This window comes from Salvia splendens, chromosome 19 (assembly GCF_004379255.2).
Source record: "Salvia splendens isolate huo1 chromosome 19, SspV2, whole genome shotgun sequence".
NCBI lineage: Eukaryota > Viridiplantae > Streptophyta > Magnoliopsida > Lamiales > Lamiaceae > Salvia > Salvia splendens.
Genome location: NC_056050.1, coordinates 15763461 through 15785771, shown reverse-complemented (window position 1 = coordinate 15785771; position 22311 = coordinate 15763461). Strand labels below are relative to the sequence as shown.

The following is a 22311-nucleotide window of genomic DNA, read 5'->3' as shown; positions in this document are numbered from 1 at the left end:
CACCAATCCGTTCACAATCTTTCATGACAAAATATGAGCTGCTTCACCACCCCCTTCTCTATAAAAAAAACACACAGCCATCTTTATTCTCTCACTAGTCTCTGTCTAAACCTCTATATACTCTTTTGCTTCTATCCGATTGTATCCAGATTCACGAAAATGCCGCCGCCGCACCGCCACCTCGTCACGCCTCTGCTCGCCACCGCGTTGGCGCTTATCTTCGTATCCGTCGTCCTCTACCGGAAGATCACCCACAAGAGGACCGTTCCGGAAGATCTGATGAAGCCTCCGTTTCCACCGCATCGCTTCTCCTACTCGCTCCTCCGACTGAACAGCGATGGCGGCATTGTCGGCTGAACAGCGATGGCGGCTGAACAACAACAGCAACGGCAGCGAGACCTTCTCCGAGACAACAGCGGCGTCGCAAAGGGAAGGCAACGGTGAGATAAAGGAAGGATGGAGAAAGATAGATTTCATCTTCCAAAATTACCCTTTTATCAATAAAAAAATCATATAATATGCGATTATTAATAAGCATTAGATGTGATTAATGAGTGGATGAAATTTGGTCTCTAGTTCGGTCTTTAAGAAGGGTTCGACATTGATCACAACTATATATATATATATACATATATAAACATATTCATACTCAAACATCATATATATATATATATATATAGGTTAGTGATCAAGATATAACTAATATTAGTCACACATTATCTTAATCCAATGACTAAAATAAGTAAACATTTTTAGTTAATAGAAATTGAATAGGGGTATTTTAGGAAATAATGTGTTTAACTTCAACTTCAACTTCACGGCGGTGGAGGAGGAGGACTATATTATGTTCTCGGTGCTGCCGTTTCCCGGGTCTCCGGCGCGGGTTTTTTCAGGGTGGAGGCTGGAGTCCGATGGGGACATAGTTGATGTCGATAGGTCCATGAATCTCTGCTTGCGTCAGGATCAAGGCAAGTCTGCAAATTCTGAGAGTCGGAAACCGCCTTCGGAGACACAATCACCGGTCTCCTTCGCTCCATTTCACCTCTCCGCCGCACTCGGAGCTGCGACGTGATTTTCTCCCCGGCCATGTTGGACGCCGCAAACGACAGCCTCTTAAACGACGTCGAATTGACACTCTCCGAGTGGTAAGGTACTGTAATTTTGCTTGGAGTCGACTGGTACACTGCTCGGCTGCCATTGCCACGCAAAGCTCCTATATCACTTTGTGTAAGTGTATGAGAGAGAGAGAGAGAGCTGAATGAGATGATGGGGTTACGTGCGTGGATTGGTTTTGCATTGGCGGCGGTTTTGGACTTGATGTTGGTTGTGATATATGTATCATATATTAATTTGTTGTTTGCATTATGATAACTAGTTTAGTATGTTTGTTGATGTTATAAAGAGAATTTCGTGTGTTTGAGAATAATATAATAAAATCGACTAGTTTAGTATGTTTGTTGATGTTACAAAACATATCTCTTAGCATGATTTTACTTCACTCTTGTTTACAAAACACATCACTCTTAGCATGATTTTACTTTACTCTTATTTACCAAACACATCACTCTTAGCATGATTTTACTTCACTCATGTTTACAAAACACATCACTCTTATCATGATTTTACTTCACTCTTGTTTACAAAACACATCACTCTTATCATGATTTTACTTCACTCTTGTTTACAAAACACATCACTCTTAGCATGATTTTACTTCACTATTGTTAACAAAACACATCACTCTTAGCATGATTTTACTTCACTATTGTTTACAAAACACATCACTCTTAGCATGATTTTACTTCACTCTTGTTTACTCTTAGCATGATTTTACTTCACTCTTGTTTACAAAACACATCGCTCTTAGCATGATTTTACTTTACTCTTGTTTACAACACTCATCACTATAACCATGATTTTACTTCACTGATGTTAACAAAATATATCACTATAACAAAAAATCAAAGAAACCTCACTATAACACTGGAACACATCACTATAACCATGTTTTTACTTCACTGATGTTAATAAAATACATCACTATAACAAAAAATTTCTTTGTGCATTTAACCGTAGTAACTTGCTGACTACTTATGATTTATTTCCTTAATGAAATTATGCAACGTAAATACATTCAAAACTCAATTAGGAGCCAAGATGTCGTCCAGTTGAACATATAAAATTATGCAATGTAAATACATTCAAAACTCAAAACAGTTGACACAGCGACTTCGATTCCCCGCTTCGCCACCCCTCTTTCGCCGCCGGCCACTCCTTCGGCACGACCTTCTCCGTCTCAATCCTCACCCTGCCGTCCAATCTGGAATAGATTTGCACCAGCAGGGGCACCTGCTTTAGGTTCCTAACAATGTCCGGCACCAAATCCTGCAGCCACAAATTGATTTTCTCCAGAGGATCGCCGCCTCTGGTGCGCGAATTGATCGATTCCTCGCTTCCGTGATTCCGCGGGCGTTGCGGCGGCGGCGGAGAAGAAGACCCGATTTCAAATGAATTCAATTTTTGCAACCTAACCTGATTTTGGAGTTAATTCAATAGGCTATGCAATGACCAGAATACCCCTGCCTTGTTATTATGGAGTAAATTTGTGATTGAGGGAACTATTATCTGATTAAATTCGAAAATTAATATTAGCCCTTGATTTTTTTGATCTTGTGGCTATGATTTGTTCTCTAGTTATTTGGTTAAGGGGTATTTGTCCTAGATCACTACTCTCTCTCTATATATATATATAATGCAAATTAAACAATCTATGTCTACAATGCAAAACTTAACAATAAAAAATACAATTTTCCTATAACTAAAATGCAACCTGTGGAAATTCATCTGCAGCTTCTACAAATGTATATTGCATTCCAGTGTTTACAATATTGTATGTTTCGTGCCACGTGACAGCACGAGATTGGAACTACATTGTAATTTTAAAATTAGTTACTCTTTTATAAGCAAATCCCTATATGCATATATTTAGAGATCAATTGAAGTTTCGAAAAAATTGAAATTATATCGGATTGTAAAAAACTCTGAAAAATCTAAATTCAAACTACAAAATATGATCCAAGCATAAATCCAAAACTCAATATTCTAGAATTTACATTAAAATATTTATCACAAAACTTTCAAACTTAGCAATGTTGAAAAGAAACAAATTTCACGACTCATGAGGCATATTGATCACCAAGAAGAATGGGAAAACAAATAAAATAAAATAAAAACTCTTTAAGCATGGAGAAAAGTTTTCACCCGCCTAATCAAATACACATGAAAGAACAGTATTTAAACTAAAATTGGATTTTGATATTTTTTAAATTCCCTAAAAATTATGTCTCACATCGACTTGGTGAAGATCCCATCTAATCTATATAAGTGTGGATAACCCTCCCACTTATGAGGCCATTTAAGGGGTGAGTGACCCATTTCTATTATGGTATCAGAGCGGGTCCAAGTCGATGATGGATTTATCTCTTTATCTCTTCTCTTGCCTACCCACGTGATGGAAGACCGATGTCCTTTCCGGCCAACATGTGAGGGGGCGTGTTAAATTCCCTAAAACTTCTGTCCCACATCGACTTGGTGAAGATCTCATCTAATCTATATAAGTGTGGATAACCCTCCCCTTATGAGGCATTTTAAGGGGTGAGTGACCCATTTCTAATAATATTTGTTGGCTTTTAATATATCTATGTCGAATCATATGGAATCGAAAATTTGAAATTCTAAAAATTGTAATCGACACAAAACCGAAAATCAAAATAAAGAACAATGTTTAAATTCAATTTGATTCAAGTTGGTTATCACCCCTAGACTAGAGGGAGTAGTACATAGTATTTTTATGGTAGCATACGCTATTGTTAGAAAAAATAGAACAAACTGGTGTTGTCATGAATAGGATATTCATAGGTTTTTGCTTAATTTTTGAGAGAGAGAACAATTTTGTTTTAAATTTTTTATGTTCAAATTTAAGTGTCTAGAAGTCAAATATTCGAAATTAGATTTTTTTTAAATAATGAAGAGCAAATCAAGTAATTCTACGATTATAAAATGAAAAAGAATTACTAACAAAATTATTAAATTGAAAAACTGATAGAATAATGAATATTTAATTTGTGTGAGGCAACACCGGCATGAGAGATTCATAGCACTAATGGTACTTATTTGTACGTGCGTTGCCCTTTCGTATGTGTTCAACTACTATAAACATTAAACACGCCTTAATAATTGGTCCCACTTCATAATACTGTTAAATTTTCGTCTTATTTTCCTTGTCCCTGTTGAGAAAAGGGGAAGTATCAATAAGCATTAAAGAAGAATATAGTTCCAAGAATGGAGTTCCAAGAAGCATTGAAGATGTGCATGCATTGTTCCAATAGTAGTGTAGTTCCATGAATATACATTTATTGTAGGATCTCAAAAGTCACCAACATCCCTATAAATATATGGGTGTTGAGTACCATTTCATCATTCAATCAAAAATACAATAATCTTCTCCCATTGCTTTCTTCTTTGATAAGGTATCATCATCGTCTTTGATACCTTTCTCGACCCTTTCCCGTTTTTTTGTTTTTCCTTTTTCCGCTGTATCTATAACCATAAGCCAAAATGTCAAATGACAACTATATAGTAACCGAAACCTCAGATTCATCTATGGCAGATGAATTTGCCCGGCAATTTGCCAACTTTATGCGCAATAGTTTTGCGATGAACCAACCAAATCCACCAGAAACAGCTGCCATGCCATTCAGAATTGACACGCAGCCCCTCCACATTGGTGGGAATAAGTTGAATGGAGAAAATTACGCCCTTTGGTCCGTATTGATGAAGACGGCAATAAGCGGTCGGGGAATGGTATCTCACGTCACCGGAGTGCCTCATTCTCCACCGCGAACCGATCCAGCCTTCATACAATGGGAACAAGCCGATCACTGTGTGATCACTTGGTTAATACAAAACATTGAGCCTCGACTAGTCAGTCGAGTTTCACAACATCCGACGGCAAAGCATATATGGGATGCGTTGGCCGTCACATATGGGAGCGGAAGAGATAAAATCCAGGTGTATGATCTTCAGTTCAAAGCAACCACACTGAGGCAAGGAAGCAGTTCATTAGAAGAAATATGGAGCCGGTTGGGAGAGATCTGGATTTCAATCGACCAAAAACAGACGAACCCAATGAAATGTCCAGAGGATATGGAGATTCATAACAAATTCATTCAAGATCAGAGAGTATGTCAGTTTCTCTATGCAATTGATAGCAAATATGAAACAACCAAGAGGGAGATACTGAAAATGGACCCACTTCCCTCCGTCGACTATGCGTACAACCTGATTCAGCAGGAGGAGACACGACTCCGAGTGTTACAACAGGCAAACACCGGCGGAGCAGCTGCCATGGATGGAATTGGAACTGGCCTCGCCATCCGAGGGTGGCAGAACCCTACCGGCGGCTCTCGGGGTGGCGGTCGCGGCAGCAACGGTGGTGGTCGCGGCAGCAACAGTGGTGGTCGCGGCAGTGGCAATGATAGAAATCGGCGAAGTGATGAAGAAGACAAGTCAAAATTGGTGTGTTCCTACTGCAAACGGAAAAGACACACAAAAGATTCATGCTTTGAACTAGTTGGATATCCAGATTGGTGGGAAGAGAAGCACGGCAAGCCGCCGCAACCGCAAACACCATGGAACCGTGGCGGGCACGCCGCCGCAGCAGTTGGAGGCGACGGAGGCAACGCCGTGCAGGGGGTCGCGCAAACCGCCGGTGCTGTCCAGCCAGGAGGAAGGACCAGAAATGAAGCTGCTCAGCCGACGAATACAACCGGGGCAGCAAACTTCGTTGCCAGCGGAAGTGGGAGTGTAATTCACGATTGGAGTGAAGAATTGATGAGGGGAGAGGCGGCGCCCGATTCAGGTAGATTAGGGTTAGGGGCTCTTTTATTGGAAGCCCCCAAATCTTTGGGAAATTGCAGGTTTTACCCCACCAAAATTCTCAGTCACAATTAGCCCCCAAATCTCCTGAAAATCCCATAATTTCCCAAACCACTTGCCAAAATCGATTTCAGCCTCTCGAGAAGCTTGGAGTTGTGTGTGCAGTATCTAATGGCCATGAGAAAAATGATAAATGGATTTTTGACTGTGGGGCAACCGATACCATAACATATGATGCCTCAGACCTTACCAACCTTCAGAAACCTCTAAAATCTCATATCCAAACTGCCAATGGGGAATTTACGGTGGTTGAGGGGGCTGGAACCGTTAACATTTCCCCAACTTTGCAGTTATCAAATTGTCTATATATTCCTTCGATGTCTCATAAGTTATTATCCATTAGTCATGTCACAAAGGAATTGAATTGTACGTTACTAATGCAGCCACAATTTTGTCTGTTGCAGGATATCCGAACCGGAGAGATAATTGGGCGTGGCACTGAACGTGATGGGCTTTACTATGTGGATGAGATAGCTCAAAAAGGGACTGCCATGTTAACTCACGGATCAGCTGACAGGAAAGCTTGGCTTTGGCATCGGCGCTTGGGTCATCCATCTATCGGTTACTTAAAATTATTATTTCCAAGTATTATTCCTAAGCATGACATGTACTGTGAAACTTGTCTTTTATCCAAAAGTCATCGGAACTCTTACCCATTAAGTAATACTCGTGTTGAAACCCCATTTGCCTTAGTACACTCTGATGTTTGGGGGCCCGCACCAGTTATTGGGGGGCAAGGTTTTCGATATTTCTTAGTTTTTGTGGATGATTGCACTCGCATGACCTGGATATATTTCATGAAACAAAAATCTGAAGTTTTGTCACACTTTACCCATTTCTATAACCTTATCCAAACTCAGTTTCACAAAACCATTCAGGTCCTTCGGTCAGATAATGGGGGGGAGTTCGTTAATTCTACCATGAAACAACTCTTCCAAAACAAAGGCCTTATACACCAAACCACATGTGCTCATACTCCCGAACAAAACGGTGTGGCTGAAAGGAAAAATCGATCTCTCCTCGAAATGACTCGTTCTATGCTTATAGAGTCAAAAGCCCCGAAACACTTCTGGCCAGAAGCCATTGCCACCTCAGCCTATCTCTTAAACCGATTGCCCACAAGTATTCTCAAACATAAAACTCCTCTACAAGTCTTGTCCACCTTCACAAAAATTCCTCCGCCCTTGACTCTTGAACCTCGCGTCTTCGGATGCTCCGTTTTTGTCCACATTCCTAAACATGAAAGAACTAAACTATCCCCTTGCGCTATCAAATGCGTTTTTGTAGGATATGGGGTAAATCAAAAGGGGTATAGGTGTTTCGATCCAAAGTCCAACCGGATGTTTGTTACAATGAACTGCAACTTTCTTGAAACTGAGTACTTCTTTACCCATCTTAGCGGTCAGGGGGAGAGTAATGTTAGGGATAACAATGATACGGACCCGCTAAGTTGGATCTCAATGCCACTGCCAACGCCAAGCAATCCTGATGCGGATCTATCAGAGAAAACAGTAAGCAATTCCGCTGAGCAAGTCTCTGATGTGGTAGAGTCCATCGTAGAAAGTGGCATCGCCTCAAATATTTCTCCATTAAGGTTATCCACTGTAAGTAATCCTGTGGATACAGATAATTGTTTGGCTAACACTGTAAGTGCAGAAGAAAATTCAATTGAGGCCGAAGAAAGGGAAATTGAGGAAGTCGAGGTCGAAGGAGTTGACCCTGACACTGGGAGGTACATACTTCCACCAAGGTCAAACAGAGGAGTTCCACCCAAAAGGTATACGCCAGAGAGGATTGACAAGAAAAAGCGGTACTCTGTTGTGAACCTAGCCAAAGGCCATTTATCAGAGATGGCTCGGGCTTTCGAGAATGCACTATATGAGGAAGAAGAAATACCACAGACATGGGAAGAAGCTATGAAATACAAGCATTGGAGGGAAGCAATGAAGAAAGAGATTGATGCACTGATTCGAAACCACACATGGGAGAAATGTGCTCTACCAGAAGGGAAGCGACCAGTGGGTTGTCGATGGGTCTTCACTATCAAAAGAAGACCTGATGGCTCGATAGAAAGGTACAAGGCACGACTTGTCGCAAAAGGCTATACTCAGACATATGGAGTTGACTATTCTGAGACCTTCTCTCCAGTAGCTAAGATGAACACAATTCGGGTATTGTTATCCATTGCTGCTAATAGGGACTGGCCATTACACCAGTTTGATGTGACGAATGCCTTCCTACATGGAGAGTTGAAGAAGGAAGAAGAAGTTTACATGGAGGCACCCCCAGGTTTTGCAACAGATTTTAAAGCAGGTGAAGGGTGCCGATTGAGGAAGACCTTGTATGGATTGAAGCAATCTCCAAGAGTATGCTTTGGGAAGTTTGCTGGGGCAATGATTAGCTATGGATATACACAGAGCAATTCAGACCATACGCTATTTTTTAAGAAGCAGGGTGATAAGATCACATGTTTAATCATATATGTTGATGACATGATTATTACAGGTGACGACCTAGAAGAGATTGAGGAATTAAAGAAAAATCTTTTTCAGGAATTTGAGATGAAGGACTTGGGGAATCTCAAGTACTTTCTTGGGATTGAAGTGCTAAGGTCAATCAAAGGAATTTTTCTGCGACAAAGGAAGTATATCTTGGACATCCTAGCAGAGACCGGCCTACTGGAATGTAAACCAGCAGACACTCCTCTGGCAGTTAATCACGGATTACAAATCAGAGAAGGAGCCAAGTTGGCTGACCGTAGTCGATATCAGCGACTAGTCGGAAAACTCATATATCTCTCGCACACTAGGCCAGATATTGCCTATGCAGTTGGGGTCGTAAGTCAGTTCATGCATAAGCCGCAGACAGATCACATGGAGGCAGCACTTAGGATTTGTCGGTATTTGAAGGGAACTCCAGGGCATGGAGTGTTGTTCGCTAAAAATGGGCATCTTGAGATTCATGGTTATACAGATGCTGACTGGGCAGGGAACCCAAACGATAGGAAGTCTACAGCAGGCTACTTTACCTTTGTTGGAGGTAATTTGGTAACATGGAGAAGTAAGAAGCAGAAGGTGGTGGCTCTTTCGAGTGCCGAAGCAGAATTTCGTGGGATTAAAAGTGGGTTGACCGAGATTTTATGGTTAAGGAGATTGATGAAAGAGATTAATCTCCCTCCAAGCAAGTGCCAGTTGTATTGTGATAACAAAGCCGCTATAAGCATCTCACAAAATCCAGTACAACATGATCGAACGAAGCATGTGGAGGTTGACAGACACTTTATCAAAGAAAACATTGAGAATGGGATTGTCGAACTCCCTTTTGTTCGCTCTGAGGATCAACTTGCCGACATCCTAACTAAAGCAGTCAACTCAAGGAGCTTTGAAGATGTGCTTTCCAAATTGAGTTTTGGAGATCCCACCACTCAATTTGAGGGGGAGTGTTGAGAAAAGGGGAAGTATCAATAAGCATTAAAGAAGAATATAGTTCCAAGAATGGAGTTCCAAGAAGCATTGAAGATGTGCATGCATTGTTCCAATAGTAGTGTAGTTCCATGAATATACATTTATTGTAGGATCTCAAAAGTCACCAACATCCCTATAAATATATGGGTGTTGAGTACCATTTCATCATTCAATCAAAAATACAATAATCTTCTCCCATTGCTTTCTTCTCTAAATATGTTGTCTATACCATTTAACACGACCTCCAAGGCTCAATCAACTTATCAATTTAAATCAAGTAGAATAAATCGAGATAATTTTATCTTGTAATAAGATTTTTCTCTCATATTCATTCTTTATGGATATTACCCAACCGATACGTTGGAAACCTCTTTTCTTATTCTACGTCAACGTGGCAATGATCATTTTTTTATATACTCTCTTTTTTTATAAGACTTTTTAACAAGATGGATAACTCATTAATACTCCACATGGTAACAAAGTATGCACAAATTGACGACGGATGATCTCTGTCTATTTCTTTATTTCACGTTTTAAAGTTTTATGTGCATTTCCGCTAATACGTGTGGGACGTGTTAAAACTCTCTTCTTTTGTCCCACATCGATTTGGAAGTGGATTGTTAAGGTTTATACAGGAAATAATATTTATAACAACTTCGACCGTAAAATTTGTATTTTTTCAATTTTCGAGAATAATATTTGTTATACAGTTAATGGTTTTTTATTATTTTATTAATTAAATTCATAAAAAATAATAATTAATTGAACAAATAATCCTTCATTTACATTGTAGAGTGATATTTAGACTCATATTTACCGAGCATCACTCTATCGGTATATTGTAGAAGTAAGTTATTGATTCTTAACCTAGATATGTATACAATCTATTGCGAATGGTTCCAAATATTGATCCAACTTCACTTCCTATCTTGGATTACTAATGTCACTAGAGTATGGTAAAACACTGAAGTATTACCATAAGATACATACTTCTTGCTTAATTTGGATTACTAATGTCACTAGAGTATGGTAAAACACTGAAGTATTACCATAAGATACATACTTCTTGCTTAATTGAATCAAATACGACATCTTAGTGACTATATATTTCTTAATCTATATATATAACATTGAGCATATGATGTTAGTCATACCCTACTTTGACTTGTTAATATCGTGTGTGTTTTTGCAACCTAATATGATACGAACCTCTATTATTATTATTTAGTTTAGATATTATAGGGATTTAGCATATCTTTTTCTATATCTTTGTTTTCTTGTTCATTAAGTCAGTAGCATTATAAATAGTACAGACTGTTATCTTTTTTATTCATTCAATCAATATATGAAATTATCATTCTTTTGGCTCAATTGAGTAGCAAACAAGAAACATCTCCTAAGGTTGCCGACGAGGCTGATCTCGCGCTCAACCGCCCCTTTTTGCCGTCCAAGTCACGACCCAACGTTGGGCGCTCGACAACGACGACATCTCGTTTCTTGATTTTGTGTGGAAATCGACGTTAAGGAATTAGGTCCTTAACAACTGGTGCTTTCATTGAGTGTTGACCCTCCCACCATCTCGAACCGAAGCTACACCGCTGCCCGACGGAAAACATTCCGCGCACAGCAACTGCTTTGGTTGTCGAGTCCCGCCTGTCCGCCGAGCTCTAGCCGCAGGATAACACTACTTCTGCAACGCCTGACGGGAAGGATTCCCACGTGCCGCGTCGAAGTCAAACGATCATCAACCACCACAGCCACGCCTCAGTCCGTCAACATGTCATACGACTACGCCGGCTATCGCCGTCGTCAATACGACTTCCCTTAGGCCACACAGCCATTCCGTCCCTACCAGCCGGCCCAACCTCACCGTGTAACCAGTTGGGACCCTCCGAGCAGCCGGGTGGAAGTACTCCGTCCGCCGTCGTGGCCTGATCCAGAATCACCTTACGTCTCACACCACTTGGATCCACCTGATCGTCGCCCACGGCCAAGATACCAGCCCATCGGGTACCGCGATCGCGCGCAAGACGCTTGGCCCCGACACCGCGGTGGCTACATCGAGAGGGGTGGCCACCTATCTGATCGTGGAGATCATCAGACCCAATTAGGGTTTGATCGCTACCCGACAACCGCAACGCAGCGGCACCGCCCAACGTGCTGGGACCCACCGGTGCAACAGCAGGACCGCGGCTACCTGACCGTTGACCGTCCCCGAGGCTCGGAGACGTGCTGGGACCGACCTCGCCCTCGGGAGGAGGTGAGAGCGCGAGTCCAGCCCGCCTCCCACCAGCCCCGCTACTCCACCGAAAAGCCAACGCGGGACCTGTACAGTCAGCCCGCACGTGTGACCAGTCAAACTCCGGAGCAGCCAAACCTGCCGCTAATACGAGTCTCCCAGGCGAAGAAGTCAGAACGGTGCAGGTTGGGTCTCTGCTGGCACTGTCCCGATAAATGGGTGATGGGACATGTGTGTAAACGACGCATTCTCTGTTATGCGGATGATGGGGAGGAGTTTGAGGAGGACATTCAAGATGAGAATTTAGCCGAAGAGAAAACTGATAATACTCCCACGATAGTATTCGGTGATGATGTTCCCCATGACATTACTGATGTTCACAATGATGGCGCTCCTCTTGATGTTCAAAACAACGAGTCCCCTGGAGAGTTCCTCAAGAACAAAGGGATTGTCAAGAACGACAATGAACCACCGCAAGTGCTCGTTGGGGTCTATGATGAGAAGATTGGTGAAAAGGAGGAGACATTGCTAGAAGATAAAGAGGAAGATGGTTCTATTGGTGAAGTGGGGAAGATAATCGCCTCACTCAATGTTGTTCAAGTGTCATCCAAAAATGTTGTTGGAAATTGTAGGGGCAAGAAATGAGATGGTGCTTACACCGATTTGCCCCTAATTGCTTGTGTCTATGTGGATTTGAATGTCGGTGATGTTCCAAGTATTAATCATCGATCAACATCGCTCGACAAAGATGCAAGGTTGATCCCTCCGAGTAATGACATGCCATGCTTGGGCATTCTGGGAGGCGTGGACAAGCTTTTCGATTTGGCAAGGAATTTTTCCGACAAAGTTGGGTCTCATTTGTTGATTTTTTATGGAAGTGAAGAAGGGAGACATTCATCTGTTCGGTGTGTGTTTGATCCAGGAGGAGTTACCTCGCCGAAGCTTCTGCTTTCAACTCTCCTTTTTGCTTCGTGGTTCCCATCTTGAGGACAAGGTGGATTTTAACCGTGGGGGAGTTGATACGAACCTCTATTATTATTATTTAGTTTAGATATTATAGGGATTTAGCATATCTTTTTCTATATCTTTGTTTTCTTGTTCATTAAGTCAGTAGTATTATAAATAGGACAGACTGTTATCTTTTTTATTCATTTAATCAATATATGAAATTATCATTCTTTTGGCTCAATTGAGTAGCAAACAAGAATCATCTCCTAAGGTTACCGACGAGGCTGATCTCGCGCTCAACCGCCCCTTTTTGCCGTCCAAGTCACGACCCAACGTTGGGCGCTCGACAACGACGACATCTCGTTTCTTGATTTTGTGTGGAAATCGACGTTAAGCAATTAGGTCCTTAACATAATACTATGCCATCTTGGGTATCGTTCATCATCACAGATATAAGTCAGCTATGTATTGTTACTTTATATAAAATTACGTCTCAGACTCTCAGCTATGTAATAATTAATGTGGTCCCTCAAGGTTATTAGTCACAAAAACCTAGCTAATAAGATTTTATACACAGATATAACTGCACTTTAGAACTCTTGTCACTTTTTGGGAAAAAATTAATTAGATTGAGCTAGTAGCAAACACGTTAATTAATGGACACTGTTATATTAAATACATTAAATAAATATATTAAAAGGCCTAAATTATATGATCGCGATTTAGATGATAAATTAGATCGCAATAACGTAACTGATTAATATTCCTTGAAAACTTTCATTAAATTGAGCTAACTTAATTAGGTTGAATTCTATTAAGATAAAAACATGTTGAATCTCATTAGATTTCTAGCCAAGTCCAATAATTATCACTCCCTCCGTTCCACAATAATATGCACTCTTTCATTTTTAGTCCGTTCCATAAGAATATGCACTTTCTAATTTTAAATTTTTTTTTCTTTCTAATGAAGTTGGACTCATTTTCCACTAATAATATTTTAAAATTTAATTACTTTCTTCTCTACCTCTCTCTTACTTTACTAATTTTGCAATAGAGTGAATTACAAAACTAGTACTCAGAAAATGGGGTTTGCACATTTTTAGTACCTAACATTTACAAAATCACATTATCAGTTAAATATTGCACAAAAATGGTATATGATCTTTTGTGCAATATTAAAAGATCAATCACAATATCATTTAAGTTTACTCATAAATTAAAATACTACCAGTCATTTATGAATCAGTGCAAATCTGACCACATTTATATAAAAAACACACGATATTTTAAGCACACTAAACAATTAATAACAAATTTCCTAATAGTAAATGTTATCCAAAAAAAAAAAACAAAATCTCAACTGAAAACGCCAATAACTACAATAACAAAATCGATCATGTCAAAATCATAGAAACATCAAACATTCTCTGTTTTCAACATTGGAATTCCATTAAAAATCAAACCCTTTAACAAATAAAAAAGGGAATCGGAAAACTAAAGCATCGCATTGTGCAACCAGCATTCATCCTTCCAACATCTGGCCTCAAGGATGATCTAAAATTAGTTTCAACTAAATTCAAAATAAAACTAATCTCCCTTAAAAAAAGTGAAATTGAAATTTAAGAGCATTTCAAACCCTAGCTTTTTCAGCACGGCTGGTTGGGGAAAATCATTTGTATGATGACCAATTGCACGATTCGGAGGCGAATTGAGCGAATTCGTGGATGGTTATGGCGCGGAACTTCTCCTCGTCCTTGTCGAGGAGGCGGAGGATGGTGGAGAACAAGGCGGTTTCGCAGGGGAGAGTGAGGGCGCCGGTGGGCGGGTAACCGAATTCCTCCTCGGCCTGGCTGAGGAGGGCGACGAAGACCGGGAGGTTGAGGAACCGGGTGGGGATTACGAACCGGAGGCGCTTCCGGCCGACGTAGACCGCGACGTAGCCGGAGGGAGTGCGGCGATTTGGAGCCGCCGGTTCGTCGGATTCGGAGTCAGATGAGGAGTAGGAAATGTTGGTCCTCGCGCTCTTGGATTTCCAGCTGGTGACGACTTGCTTCAGCCTCACAATTTTGGTGGTCATGTTACCTATTTTGTTGGATGAAGACATTAGAGAGGAAGAGAGTTCTTCAATCTTTATGAAGTAGTGAGTAAAGAGTGAGGGTTAAGAGCATTAGCAATGTGGCGCTCTTAGGCGCGCCCTATGCACCGTCACGTCATCATTTTTATCTTCTTACCCTCCCACCTGCAGCGTGACGTCCTAAGGCGCGCCTTATGCATTTTCTTTTATTTGAATATTTAAATAACTATAAAAATTGGCAAAAAACTTCATTTCATTTATAAAAATTAATACATTACAATACGAATTAAAAAAATACGCAAACTCAGCGACGGCGGTTACGGGCCCACACTTCTTCAATCATGTCGTTCATGAGCTGGGCATGATCTTGTTGGTTGCGCATTGAGGCCTGTTTAGATAGAACCTCATTGAAGCCCGTTGGTAATCCTCTAGCAGGGGGCTCGGTCGCCGTGCTGGACGAGCTAGATGCACCTTCATCATTGTTCTAGTCGGTGATGGTCCCACCTTGATGCTCGACTATCATGTTGTGCATGATTATGCACGCATACATGACATCGGCGATGACTTCCTTGAACCAGAGACGAGCCGGCCCTTTCACAATTGCTCACCGTGCTTGGAGCACACCAAATGCCCGCTCGACATCCTTCCGCGCCGCCTCCTGTTTTTGCGCAAATAAAACCCTCTTCTCACCAATTGGGCAGATGATCGTCTTCACAAAAGCAGACCACCATGCGTATATGCCATCGGCCAAGTAGTACCCCATGTGGTATTGGCGACTGCTGGCAGTGAACTCGATGGCCGGGCCGTTGCCATTGCATTGCTCGGTGAAGAGGGTGGATGAGTTGAGGACGTTAATGTCGTTGTTCGACCCGGCCACGCCGAAGTAAGCATGCCAGATCCAGAGCCGATGGTCAGCGACGGCTTCGAGGATCATCGCCGGGTGGCTGCCCTTGTATCTACTAGTGAATTGGCCTCTCCACGCCGTCGGACAATTCTTCCACTCCCAGTGCATACAGTCAACGCTACCTAGCATCCCAGGAAAGCTGTGCGCCGTCTCGTGCTTCTTCATCAGGCCCTGGCAATCAACGGCAGCCGGCCTGCGTAAATATGTGTCGCCGTAGGCCTCCACAACTCCCCTACAAAATCTCTTCAGGCACTCCCGGCCTATTGTCTCCCCGACGTGGAGGTACTCGTCGAAAATGTCCGCCGTGGTGCCGTAGGCCAACTGACGGAGTGCAACCGTGCACTTTTGCAACGGTGTAAGGTCGGGTCTGCCGACGTCATCTTCCCGATAAGTCATGTATTCATCACGTGACAACAAAGTCCGGACAATGCTGAGAAAAAGGTAACGCCGCATTCTAAACCGGCGGTGGAAAACGGACGGTCCCCATCGTGGTTGCTCGGTAAAATAGTCTGAAATCAGACATTGGTGAGCTGCCGCGTGGTCGCGTCGGACAACCGTCCGACGTCGAATAGGCCTGTGGATCTGCTCCGCCACCGCCGACGCCGCCTCCTCGCGCTTCATTTTGACTAAGCATTCCGCCATGGCCTCTTCAACGGCTGCATCTAAGGTTCCGGGGTGGGACTACCTGACTCCGAGGAACTAGAACTAGTGTCGTCGTCGTGATTCATTTTGGTATGTGAGAGAGGTAGAAATGTGAGAGAGGTAGAAATGAGAGAGGCGAGATATCCGTATGAACAAGTGAATGAGAAACGAGGTTTAAATAGGCAAAATTCAGAAAAAAATAAAAAACGTGTGCCATCGTCCGCCGAGCCGACAATGGTGCCCGATGCCGTGGACGATGGTGCAGACGATGGCCTATCGTCCGCGACCATAGTCCACCGAGCCCACAATGGTGCCCGATGGCGCGGACGATGGCGCGGACGATAGGCAATCGTCCGCGCTTCTTCCGCGCCCGAAGCTTAGGGCGTGGGCATAGGGCGCGCCCTATGGCGAGCACCCACAATGGAGGCATCGTTCGCGCCCGAGGACGATGGCACGCATAGGGCGTGCCATCGGGTGCCCAATTGTGGGTGCCCTAAGAAGAAGAGTGTGGCCAGGTCAAAATAACTATATTGCCCCCGTGATCGTATTTACTCCATCTCCCACAAAGATTGTCCCATTTTTCTATTTTCGTCTGTCCCACAAAATTTGTCTCATTTCACTTTTTACCATTTTTGGTAGTGGACCCCATATTCCACTAACTCATTCCTACTCACATTTTATTATAAAACTAATATATAAAAGTAGGACCCGCATTCCACTAAAAGTAGTGAGACAATCTATGTGGGACGGAGGGAGTAATAATATAGTAGCCCCTGCCCTTGTTATTTTATTGTCTTCGGTTTTTGTTATTTAACTAAATAAATAAGTTATCGACTCCGGTCACCATGTCACATACTCCATCCGTTCCACTCTAAGTGAAACATTTCTATTATGAAATGATATTTTATATAATGTTATTTTGTGAATTAAGTGAAGATTCTATTCCATCCGTTGCACAAGTTGTCAATAAATATTTTATTTACTTTTACCATTTTTGGTAGCAGATTTTAAATTCCACTAACTCATTCCCACTAACATTTTATTATAAAACTAATATATAAAAATATGATTCACATTCCATTAAATTTTTCTACTCCACTTTTACTAAAAAAGTCAAACAATTTTTAAAATTCGCACCCGTCAAATATGGAAAATTTAATGGGGACCGGATGAAATAAATGAGAAGAAAAATGCCAAAATTTCGTCCTTAAAATATAAATATACTTATATAAAATAAGTTTAATATATTTTTAAATTATAAAATCTATTGTGAAATATAAATAAATTTATATACTTATAAAATATATTTAATATATTTTTAAATTATAAAATATAAATAATATTCTAAAAATCCAAATACTCTAATTTCATTGATGTTGAAAGTTTGGTATACCGAATTTTAGTACAACACACAGAAAGAGGTACGGTACCGAAGTTTGATATACAGAAAATATTGGAAGGTAAATGTATGACTTTTTCTCCTACCGTATTTTCAGTAACGCATATAATATAACGGTTTTTTTTGGGAACAAACGAGCACATAATGTTAAAGTATAGTAAGGAAATAAGAAAAAATAATAAGTAGAGGATATAACAAAGGACTAAAGTCCAAATTTGATCCCTTATATTTGCTCTAAAAACGTTTTGGTCGTATATATTAACTGTGTACCTTTTGGTCTCAAACAAAATACTTTGGTCCAGAATTAACATTTTCCATTAAATTTAACGGTCAAACATGTTTTGACCAAATTAATGACTTAACTATAAATCTAATTAACAATAAAAACATATAAATATTCGTAAATTTTTTTTGTACATATAATAAAAAAATATTAAAATTTATGCAATACTATTTCTTTTACCTATAATAAAAATAAAATTGAATTAATATTTATAAAATATTCACATTTAATTTTTATTGAAGATAAAAAATATAGGTAAAATATTTTCTTAAATCAAAATTAATGAGTTTAATCTGGCTAATTAGATTTATAATTAAGTCATTAATTTGGTCACATTTGACAATTAAAATTAACGGAAAAGGTTAATTTTGGATTAAAGTTTGAGAGTAAAAGCTAACACACTTAATGTATAACAAACGACGTTGCAAGGCTTCCATTGCGACAGGACTAGGGGGCGACCATTCCCTTCCTATAGATAGGATTCCCTTATGGTTGATTGGAAAACTCCATGGTATCTCCTTTCCTAATCTCAGATTTTGTGCATTCTGCTTATAAATGGTAGTCTTTTAATTTTGTATTTGTTTTTTCTTATCTGATAGCATTATTCATTGTTCAAACTACTCCCTCCGTTCCTTGTTAATAGAATGGAGAATTACTTTTTGCAAAAAATAGAAATGACTCAATTAACATAGAACTTCCCAAAATAGAAAAATGACTCTATTAACATGGAACGGAGAAGCAAAACCATTTTAACATTGATTTTGGAGTTAATGTTAAGTTTGAAGATTATTTTATATATGAGTGTTATGTTTGAAGATTATTTCATATATGATACTCCATCCGTTCCACATTACTTGAGGCGTTTCTTTTTTGGCACGAGATTTAAGAAAGTTGTGTTTAGTGAGTTAAATAAAGTAGAAGAGAGAATAAAGTAAGAGAGATGAGAGAGGGTAAAGTAAAAGAAATAATAAAGTAAGTGTGATTAGATGTTTTGTTTTTAGCCAAAAACAATGTAACTTGGGACAATCAAAAATGAAATACGACTCAAGTAACTTGGAACGAGGGAAGTATTGAATTACTGTAGAGCCCATTTTCATTTGTGGAAATAATAAATTATTGAAATTTGAAAAGCATTTATGATAAGTTATACTTCCTCCGTCCCAAAAGAATATGCACTTTAAATTCAACACAAATTTTAACGCAAATTGGGTAAAGTAAGAACCATCTAGAGAGAAAAAATAATTAAAGTATTATTATTAGAGAATGAGTCCCACCTTATTTAATAGAAAATAGTTTCCAAAATTAGAAAATGCATATTCTTGTGGAACGGAATAAAATGGAAAGAGTGCATATTCTTGTAGGACGGAAGAAGTATTAATTTTAATGATAAAAATTTCATTATTCCATACTAATAAGTTTCACGAAACAAAATATCATTTAGAAGAAATTGCGTTATTTTATATTAAAATAGCACTTATAAATTTTTACTACTTGAAATACTAACATTTGTTGGGATGTAATTAAATTCAAACTCTAAATATTGTACAAACTTCAAACTATAATCTGTGCTGATGAGGCTCGTTTCATGCATGTGTTCTCTGATAAAACTACAATCAAATATGTGATCTAACGTCTAATTTTGAGCCAGGTGTGTGTGAATTCCGCCATATTCAGAAAATGAATAGATCAGTTGGGCGGATGAATGGATCAAGAAATGAAATGCACTGCTGAGTTGATCAAGTCAGAATCAAAAGGAGCTAGCAGGAGTTTTCCGCATGGGAGATAGAGCTAAAGACCCCACCACAAAAGTGAAGGGCATGAATGACATTTTGGAGAGGACGGTACCCTAGGGATTAGAGCCCTATGCCTCTATATATAGAAAGCCCAACGCGAGTAGGAAGAGGGGGGTCACACATGCGCATTCAGAAGCACCTTTAGGAATTCAGCTCTCTTCTAGGGCTGAAATGGAAGCTCATTTCACTTCACCTTCATGATTTTCGTCGTACACACACTTGGTTCCAGTTTAAGTTTAGTTTATAAGTAGTTTAGTGTTGGTGTTTATCATTTTAATCGTCTTGTTCTGCTATTCCGCTTCGAGAAGAGGCGATGAAACAATTCCTGTTTTATTTTGTCTATTTTCAGTTTATGCTTGACGTTGCAGACTATGGATGTTTTGATTCAGTAAATTTGGTGTTATGATTTCGATCTTTGTGGAAATGTATGTTTACCGTGCATGAATGCTCTGATCTACTTTAGATTTCAGTTTTATGATGCATATCTTAGCTCAAGTGTTTTGTTTCGTTTTGTCCAATTGCGATGAAAATTATGGATGAAGTGTTTTAGGGTGTTTAGATCTGATAGATGAGTTGTTATTTTTGCATGACTATGGGTTAGTTTCTTATTTACGTAGGTGTAGTTTAGTTCTTAGGGGTATATTTAAATTTATAAGTTGTTATGATAGTTCCGTCGTTCGTAAATGTTCAGATTTGATTATTCTCTGTTTTTCATGTTGATTTCGTGGAGAAGATGAAGTTGTTAGAAAGTTTTTACTTTATCGTACGTTTTGCAGGAGACTCACAGTTGTTCACTTTATTCTGTTTGTCCATTTCAGGAAAGTTTTAGTATGAGTGGATCAAATAGATTTTAGTTAAGCTTTGGCAAGTGGATTAGTTTAGTAGTTTAGTCTCTCAAGTCAAGTAGTTAACTTAAACCACACGTGGAAAGCGTGGCCGCAGCCATTCCCATTCGTGTCCACAACAAATGTAAAACACATCATATATGTGGGATCGATCCTTACTGCCCTATACTAGTTAATAGTATTGTGGGTTAAGGTTTTGAAAACGCTCTCGAGTCCCTCTATTCACATCACTCAAGTCGGATCGAGTCAAGTTGATCGTCTAAATCTCATCTGGAACCACTCACAGATATTCGCAAGTGAAAAGGGCACACATAGGCCAGATGGATCAGTTTGACAATTCAACTTGAGCAGTTCACAACGATAGGAGGCGAAGTTCAGGAGTAGAAAGTGAGTTTTCAAATGGCGCCGTTGACGGGGATGATGACGTTTATCCTACATTTGTTTTAAGACACTTTGGTGTAAATATTTTTAATATTTTCCGTTTCATTTTTTTGATCGCAATTGAGAAACAGCTCAGGGAAACAACAGCGAAGAATCAATATCCCCATCTATGTGGATCAACTGCTTAACCCGCTGGCGTGGACCAAGAGGGAAACTGGAGCAAGCAAACACATAGATGGGCAGATCGTCTCAGGTTTTACTTAAGAAAATTAGTGTAAATCTTGTGAATTAACTTTTTGTTGTTTATTGTTTTCCCCAGTTGGAGAGCACCCAGTTCAGGAAGCAAACGGAAGAGGGAGTGGAGCCAAACATCGTCCAAGAAGAATCACCTCCCACTCCACCAATTAACTCGGATGCCAACAACAAAGAAAGTGAGGACGTCACCCTTGTGAGTCCGCTTGAATCAATGGGCACCCCAAATGAAAGAGGAGCTACCATGGTTTGTGATCATACATATGATCTAAAAATAGGGTCACTTTATGCCCGCACTGGGAACAAATCAAATCATGCTATCTCCAACACCTCTGGGCAAGAAGCAATGTATGTGAAACCAGAAGTACTTGCCATCTTACCTACCTTTTTGGGGGCAAGTGCTGAAAGCCCAATTGAATTCCTCCATGAGTTCAGCAAAATCTGCAAAGTGCAGAAAAGCCCAAAAGGGTCGAGTGAGGAGGATTTCAAGCTAAAAGCTATTCTCCTTTCTTTGAAGGGCGAAGCAAATACTTGGTTCTGAGGATTGGAGCCTAACACCATCAAGACATGGTCGGATTTCAAGGAGGAGTTTCTAAACCAATTCTTTCCAGGAGCAAAGACAAATGCACTCCAAAAGGAAATTAGGGAAGCTACCCAAGGGTATGATGAGAGCTTGAGCATATATTGGCACAGATACAGAGGTCTTCTAGATGCATGCCCGAACCACAATATGTTGGAAGTGGAGGTCTGCTCAAGGTTCTATGAGGGAATGGATGCAAGGAGTAAAGACCTGGTGAACTCATCAAGTGGGGGAAGTTTCTCAAAACTCAGGTTGAGTAAGGGAAAAATTGACATTGAGAAACTTCTAAGTGCAAAAAGAGAATATGATGATGCATTAGACACTCTTCCCCAAAGGAATGAGATGAATACTTCCATGATGGATGACAACAATCAGCTGAAGAGCCGGATCGACAAACTTGAGGAAGCGTTCGGTTCAACGATTGAGTCAGGACATCTGCAAGTTCCTTTAGTCAAATCCCACTTCCAGAGTGATCAAGTGAGTCATTGCCAGAATACGGGAGAGATCTGG

At 40.2% G+C, this 22311-nt stretch overlaps 1 protein-coding gene across 1 annotated transcript; it reads right to left on the bottom strand.

Annotated features, from left to right (window-relative positions):
• Positions 1 to 14038: 14038 nt before the first annotated feature.
• On the bottom strand, positions 14039 to 14781 carry LOC121778824 (indole-3-acetic acid-induced protein ARG7-like). The gene has a single exon (XM_042176228.1). The coding sequence runs from the start codon at positions 14750 to 14752 to the stop codon at positions 14318 to 14320; it is 435 nt and encodes a 144-aa protein (XP_042032162.1). The 5' UTR covers positions 14753 to 14781; the 3' UTR covers positions 14039 to 14317.
• Between the last annotated feature and the right edge of the window lie 7530 nt (positions 14782 to 22311).